The sequence below is a fragment of the Nannospalax galili genome, unplaced genomic scaffold, assembly GCF_000622305.1.
Source record: "Nannospalax galili isolate Female #2095 unplaced genomic scaffold, S.galili_v1.0 scaffold213, whole genome shotgun sequence".
NCBI lineage: Eukaryota > Metazoa > Chordata > Mammalia > Rodentia > Spalacidae > Nannospalax > Nannospalax galili.
This window is the reverse complement of record NW_008335195.1, coordinates 2490671-2498426: the sequence shown is the minus strand read 5'-3', so window position 1 is coordinate 2498426 and position 7756 is coordinate 2490671. Positions and strand designations below refer to the sequence as shown.

At 38.3% G+C, this 7756-nt stretch overlaps 1 protein-coding gene across 1 annotated transcript in view; it reads left to right on the top strand.

Annotated features, from left to right (window-relative positions):
- Dmxl2 (Dmx like 2) overlaps positions 1–7756 on the top strand; it is a 180376-nt gene that overhangs the window by 14791 nt on the left and 157829 nt on the right. The window contains exon 2 of the mRNA XM_029561949.1: positions 5367–5492. Coding sequence (XP_029417809.1) covers positions 5367–5492 — 126 coding nt within the window. The remainder of the gene's footprint in view (positions 1–5366; positions 5493–7756) is intronic.

Sequence of the window (7756 nt, the reverse complement as noted above, 5' to 3'; positions counted from 1 at the left end):
GAGAGAGAGAGAGAGAGAGAGAGAGAGAGAGAGAGAGAGAGAGAAGGTGGCCTTGGAAGCCTGAAGAGGCTGTCAGATCCCCTGGAGTTGGGAGTTACAGGCAATTGTGAGCTGCCCAAATTTGGGTCCTTCACAAGAACAGCATGCATTCAACTGCTGAGTCAGCTCTCTGGCTTCTATTTTTCATATTTAACTAGGAAGAAATGCTTGGAGAACTAAAGTAACTTGCTTAAAGTCAGATTTTATGGCAGAATGAAAATTGAAGACTGATTTCAAATTAGCTAAAAAGTCCTTGGCTTTTCCATAAAAATATTTTGTTGAGATAATGATATAAGGTACTTTGGTAATTCTTTGTTTAACATGTTTGTGTGTATGCTAATGCCATGACACACATGTGGAAGTCAGAGGACAAACTTGAGGGAGTCAGTTCTCTCCTTCCACCATTTGGTCAGGGTGATGTTAGGCTTGTGGAGCAAGTTCCTTTTACTCAGTGAGCCATTTTGGTGACCATATGCTTTGGAAATTATGAAATGTTAAAGGGAAAAGTTATTTTTGCAGGACTGAAGAGATGACTCAGCAGTTAAGAGCACTGGCTGTTCTTTTAGGGAACCTGGGTTTGGCTCCCAGCACCCACATGGCAGCTAATAACCATCCATCACTCCAGTTCCAGGGGATCTGACATCCTCTTCTAACCTCTGTAGGCACTACATGATACATGCACTTAAATACATGCAGGCAGCTGGGTGTGGTGACACATGCCTTTAATCCCAGAACGTGGAAAGCAGAGGCACATGGATCTTTGTGAGTTTGAGCGCAGCCTGGTCTACATAGGAAGTTCAGGCCAGCTGGAACAGAGAGACCCTGTCTCAGAAAGACCAAAGAAAACAAAAAACAAAACAAAAAATGCAGGCAATACACTCATACACAAAATAAAAATAATAAAATACTAAAAAATTATTTTTGCTATTATTTCCTTTGATTGAAATTCATTCATTGTTCTTTTAATGAACTTTAAAAACAATTAAAAATGTTTTAAATTATATTTTATATATTTTAAATGTTTAAATTATTTTTTATTTTCACATAGGTAGAACTGGTAAAAGAAAGGAACCAGGGGCTCCTTCCAAGCCCATGTGACCCTTGGGGAACAGATCCTCAAATGTCCTTAAGAATAAAAATAAATTGGTTTATTTGGGCCAACTGTATGGTCTTAAATACCCAAAAGGAAAGTATAACCAAAGATTAAAGGGATCAATAGAATTCTTTAAGAGTCCCATAGTCCCAAGGCTACCTAACAAGAAACAAAGCCAGACAGGAGATACCTTCCTTTGAGTTGTTGGCCAGGGTGGCCCAAGAGACTCCCAGACAGTAATCCAGCATAGAACTGCTAAAATGAATAGCAGACCCCAATCTTATCTAAAGGAATATTGGTAACTGATTGATGCTAGATAAGGAAGAGCTGATCTCCCTAAAACAAGGAACTCTAGATAGGCTGACTAGATTCAGCAGATAGACAAGCACTGGGGAACTGCTGGGGGAACTGACTGCACAGTGGACAGTAAAAGGGATGACAGAGAGTATATAGGCTCTAGTGGGGGGTGGTGGGCTATGGGAGGGTGCCATTTGGGAAGTGGGTATATAGATGAATAAGATTGTTTGGGATGTTCTGTATGAAATACACACACACAAAATCAAATAAAATGAGTTATATTTGAGGAAGAAACAAAAATTTGTTTCATGTTAATTAGTAGGGGTGAAAAACCTTACCATTGAAATCTACCTGATGACTTTATATCCATGCTCAGGTGCCAAGAATCTCAGAAAGTAACCAATTATGACTAGTAATAATCAGATATATAGAGAGTAGAAATGCGTGTGCAAACATCTAAGTGTTAGTAGCGTTAAAAATGTGTTTTTCTGTATGAAACAGTATATTTTAAAATGAAATGGAGATCTCTTTTAAAGGTTAAAACCTCACTCAATTTTATGTCTTATAGGGTTTATACTGAGTTCAGTGTCATAACTGTATTAATTCAACTATGAACCAAAAAATTTACAGCCAATTTTGAAAGAGATGCATCTTTGCTCAGGAAATTGTTATTGAATATGTTTATGCTGTAATGAAATGCTTCTTCTAATCATGTTAATAATAAATAATAATAAATAATTTAAAAATTTTATTATTTATTTATTTTTTTATTTAGACCAGGTTGGCCTCAAACTCACAGAGATCTGCCTCTGCCTCCCCAGGGCTGGTATTAAAGGTATGTGCCACCACGCCCACCAACAGTTTTATTTTACATATGTGCTGTGCATGTGTGTACAGGTGTGCTTGTCTGTGCATGTCCATGTGGAGGTCAGAGGTCAGCTTCGATTATCTTCCTCTATCATCCTTAACCTTATTTTTGTTTTTCCCTAATGAACTATTCCCTAGCTCTGGGATTTTATTTTTCTAAATATATTTTTATTGACTGTTTTTGGATTTCATACAATATATCTTAATCATATTTAGCCCCCCTTTCCCTATATGCACCCCTGCCTATAGTCCACCACAGGACTTTATGCATTTTGTCATATATGTTATGGCCTATCAAGTCAAGTTCAGCTACCCAGATGTCCTTTGGTGTATGTTCATTCACTGGAGCCTGTTCATCCTGTCTAGTGTCACTCTCTTAAAAAAGGTCAACTCCCCCTTACCACCTTATCTTTTGAGACAGGGTTTCTCACTGAACTTGGAGCTTATCATTTTGGCTAGACTGGCTGGCCAATGAGTCCAGGGATCTACATGTCCTCATCCCACAAACACTAGGGTTACAGGCATGCACTCTCACACACCTGGCTTTTAAAAAAATTAAAAAAATATATATTTTATTATTTTTATTTTATGTGTACGAGTGTGTTGCCTGCATGTATGTGAGTGCACCCATATCATACAATGCTGTGGAGGACAGAAGAGGGCTTCGCATTCCTCTGGAACTGGAGTTAGGGATGGTTTGTAGCCACCATGTGGGTGCTGGGAATTGAACCTGGGTCCTCTGCAAGAGCAGTCAGTGCTCTTAACTGCTGAGCCATCTCTTCAGCCCCACACACCTGGCTTTTACATGGATCTGGGCATCCAAACTCAGGTCTTTGTGTGTGCATAGCAAGCGCTTTATTCACTGGGCTTCCCATCTTCCCAGACCTTCTAGTGAACTTTTTGATATTTGTCAACACGTGGGTTGAGAATGGTTTACAGAAATTATGGGAAGACCTTGGTAACTTTGGAAGTTTTAACCAGTAGAAGTAATATTTGTCTTCCTGGCTGCTGTCCCCCCCCTTCCTTCTCCCCCTCCTCTTCCTCTTCCTCCTCTTTTCATCCTCCTCTTCCTCTTCCTCCTCTTTTCATCTTCCTCTTCCTCTTCCTCCTCTTCCTCCTCCTCTTCCTCTTTCTCCTCCTTTCTTCCTCCTCTTCCTCCTCCTCTTCCTCTTTCCTCTTCTTTCCTCCTCTGTTTTCTTTCTCTTTCCTCTTTTCTCTTCTTCCTCCTCCTCCCATCTCTGCCTCTGTTTTAGGCAGTTTTCCACTGTGTTGGGTATCTGACTGGCCTGGAACTCACAGATATCCATCAGCCTCTGTCTCTCAAGTGCAGGAAGAGCATGAGTTTTGGTTCTTTATTTAATTTCTTTCATTAGTGGGGGCATGTGAACCTTTTAAGGACATACATCACTTATTTAGGCGTTATCACATCAGCCCTGGCAGTTGGAATGCTCTATGTATTTTGTAGGACATGATCACATTGCTTAAGGGTATAGAAATAGAGCGCAAAAATACCACCTCACAAATTTTACATTTGTGTGTGTACAACTGCATGCCTAGAGGAGGACTTTGGGTGACCTCCTTTATGAATCTCTACCGTATTCCTTTGAGATAGATTATTTCACAGAACTTGGAGTGTGCCTTTTTTTGCCCAGGCCAGTGAGTCCCAGTGATCCTTCTGCCTCTACCCCCCGACCCAAAGGTTATAGGTGTTCAAGGCCATGCCTGGCATTTTATGTGGATACAAGGATCTGAACTCAGGTCCTCCTGCTTGTGTGGCAAGTGCTGTTACCCACTGAGCCATCTCCTCAGCCCTTATATTGCTTTTAATGAAGCTTTTCATTTGAGAATTGGGTTGTTAAGTTGTTTTGAATCATAAGTAGAGTTTAGAAGAAAAATAAAAATATTTTTTGTCCCTGCCTCTTGTGTCATTATAAAATTCACAAATTTGCAATAGAGGAATATTATACACAACAGATATGTGGCAGAAGAAATACATGGTCTTACTCATTGCAGTTATAATGAATGAGGGATTTCCCCAACAATTGTTTTAATTTATTTATTTTTAAAATATATTTTATTATTTTTATTTTATGTATATGAGTGTATTGCCTGCATGTATGTGAGTGCACTCGTGTCATGCAATGTCACGGAGGTCAGAAGAAGTCTTCGGATTCCCCTGAACTGGAGTTAAGGACGGTTCGTAGCCGCCATGTGGGCACTGGGAATTGAACCCCGGTCCTCAGCAAGAGCAGTCAGTGCTCTTAACCGCTGAGCCATCTCTCCGGACTGTAGGGTTACATTTGTCCACTGTTTTATATGTATCAATTTGTTTTCAAGTAAGTTATCAACTAGTTTGGGTTGGTTTCCTTTTCTACCTATACACCTGTTGAGGTTGGTTAAGGTGGAAGCAGGCTGCATCAGAGATTCACTTGGGCGGTTGATGTGGTTCGGTTTAGTCTTTGCCTTAGCGCATTGACATCCTGCCTCAGGTTAGTCATGCTAATTTAACCAGCTCTTTAAGTCACGTAGATTGTGCTGCAAAGTGCATGTCTGATTTCTAGAATTTTCTCAAGCCTGGTTTGAACCCCGAGAACACAGTTGCAGTCTTTGGTGACTTAATATTTTATTCTTTAGGTTTTCAGAGATGAGTTTTAGGGGGAAACTAAACACAGTGTCTCAGAACTAGCAGAGTATAAAGCTAGTATATAAAAACTGGAAGAGTTGGGCAAAGAGGTAGGTGGATCTCTGTGAGAGTGAGACCAGCCTGGTCTACAGTCAGTTCCAGGCCAGCGGGGGCTACCTGGAGACCCTGTCTCAAAAGACCCCCCGCCCCAAACAAAACTACAAACAAACAAACAAAAAATTTGGAAGGACTTTCTCTTCTTGATAGCAGTTGTTGAATGATAACACATGGAATGCCCTCAATTTATTTTTTGATGTGTTCTAATTTATTTGCGACTTTGTAAAATGTGTCAAAGTATGCTTTTATATTGGCAACAAATCTAAGATAAAATAGTATATAATAATACAAAAGTTGTATGTCTTACATGTTATAAAACTTTCTTTTTAGGCGTATGGATCAGGCTGTGATATTGTTATTTTGGCAAGTGACTTTGAATGTGTGCAGATCATTCCTGGTGCTAAGCATGGAAACATCCAAGTCAGCTGTGTGGAGTGTTCTAACCAACAAGGAAGAGTAAGAGATTTAATTACTTTATTAAATGTCATCTAAATGTACTAAAAAAAAAATCTCAGAGTATTCATATCCAAATTGTGAAAGCTGAAGATGCGGTAATTGTCTTCCAAGTGCACGATGTGTTGAAGATCTATAGGTCTCACAATTTTAGTCATATTGGTATTCTGTCAGCTGAAAACTCTAGTAACATTTAAGCTGGGGGCTTATTTTCTCTATCTAGCACTTCTTATGTCCTCCAAATTAGAATAAAAGGACCTTTTTGTTTGTTTTTTGAGATGAGCTCTCACTATGTTACCCAGGCTGGCCTTAAACTTCTGGACACAAGTGATCCTCCTGTTTCAGCTTCTGCCCAGTGCTGAGACTTTAGGCCCCTGTCATAGCACTTGATAATAACATTGTATTTTTATCAATAAGGTCAGTGAATTGTTAGTATCAATAGTGGGTGTTTTAATTTAATGAAATTTTATTTGTTCAGTGAACATTTAATAATTAATTCATTAAGACTTTGGAACAGAGGATGTGTTTTGAAGTGACTAAAATTTCATCTTATGGCCCTCTTCCTCAAAATTTTTTTTCCTTTCAAATCTTCAAGGAAACTGTACAGTGAATACTCATGAAAAGTCAGTGTAGTATAGTTAATATATACTCTTTAATTCAGTAAGAGCAGTATTATATAACAGATATGTCTCTATAAGAGTACAAAAATGAAGCTTTTGAAAAAATTATAGTAGATGATTGTAGTAATTTAAACAATTTAAACAATCTTAGTTTTCTAGAAATTGCTCTTTTTTAAGATTTATTTTATTTTTAGTCATGTTTATATGTATGTATACCAGTACTGGAGCACATGGAGGCCTTAGGTTGTTAGCTGCCTGACATGGGTACTGGGAATTGAGGTCCTCTTAATCACTAAGCCATCTCTTCAGCCCTTAGAAATTGTTCTTTATTAAGGAACAGATTTTATCAAGGATCTGTTAAATCAGGATATCCATGGTGGTAATAATTAGTAATCATGAAAATTTATACTGAATAATAAATTATGATTATTATGCTATTTCTCCTGCTCCATTCAGCTGTTTGTATCAGGTTTTTACTGTGTATGCAAATGTACCATTATTTGGATATGATATATTTGAAACACTAAATTTTCTGATGTACCCTGATACTTGTTTCTTGGCTTCCTGTTTTTTTTTTTTAACAATTAATGAATTTTATGAGAGTATTTTATTTTATTTATTTTTATTTTATATGTATGAGTGTATTGTCTGCATGCATGTAAGTGCACCCATGTCATAAAATGCTAGTGGAGGTCAGAAAAGGGTGTTCGATTGCCTGAAACCAGAGTTATGGATGATTGTTAGCCACCTTGTGGGTGCTGGGAATCAAACCCTGGTCCTCTGCAAGATCAGACACTGAACCATCTCTCCAGCCCCTTAGGGGAGTATTTTAAAAATATATAAGATGAAGCTGGCTAAGAAAACAGTAACATAGCAAGACCCTCTCAAAAACAGAAAGATCATTAAAAATATATAAGATTTTAGTGTTCATAACCATGGGAAACAAAACAACCTGTTTCTATTTTCCCTACTTGGTTTAAGGTAAAGAAGGCAAAACGGAGACATCATTATTGCCATGTTCCTTTTTAGTACTCTTATCTACAATTCCTGTGATTATAAGTTAGCAGCTGCCTTAGCAAGACATTTGAAGTAGCTCCCCTACTAATAAAAATCTTTTTCTTGGAAGGAATGCTAGATATTAGGTGGTAGCTAAAAAAAAAAAAAAAATCGCTTTTGCCATGGGAGTGCCCTAACATCACAGTAGGTTTTTTGGCAGACTTTCAGAGAAATGTTTCTAATTTAGTTCTGTGGATTAACTAGGGTACAGAGGGATCAGAAGAGATGACTTTGTTCTGGTCCCTAAAGCTGATTCTCCCCTTGTCAAGAAGATGATGAACTGGGAACTGACCTTCCAGGCATTCTTAGAAAATGGGCTCTGCAATAGAGGGATGATTTTGGAAGCCCTTGTCAAGAAATGCCAGTGGACTTTCATATGAACATTTGAAAATTGCCCTGTTCTTTTTTCTAGTTCCCTGTCTAGAACTTGTAATGGCTAATTACTCTTGTCTTTACTTCTCCTTCACATCTCCTATTCACAATTCAAGAACTTTCTTTTCCCCTTAGATATAAGAGTTATGCAATTTGGGAGTCTTTTAGATAGACCCACTGAAGGGGTACTCCAATTGCCTCACCCTGCGTCCCTGTTCA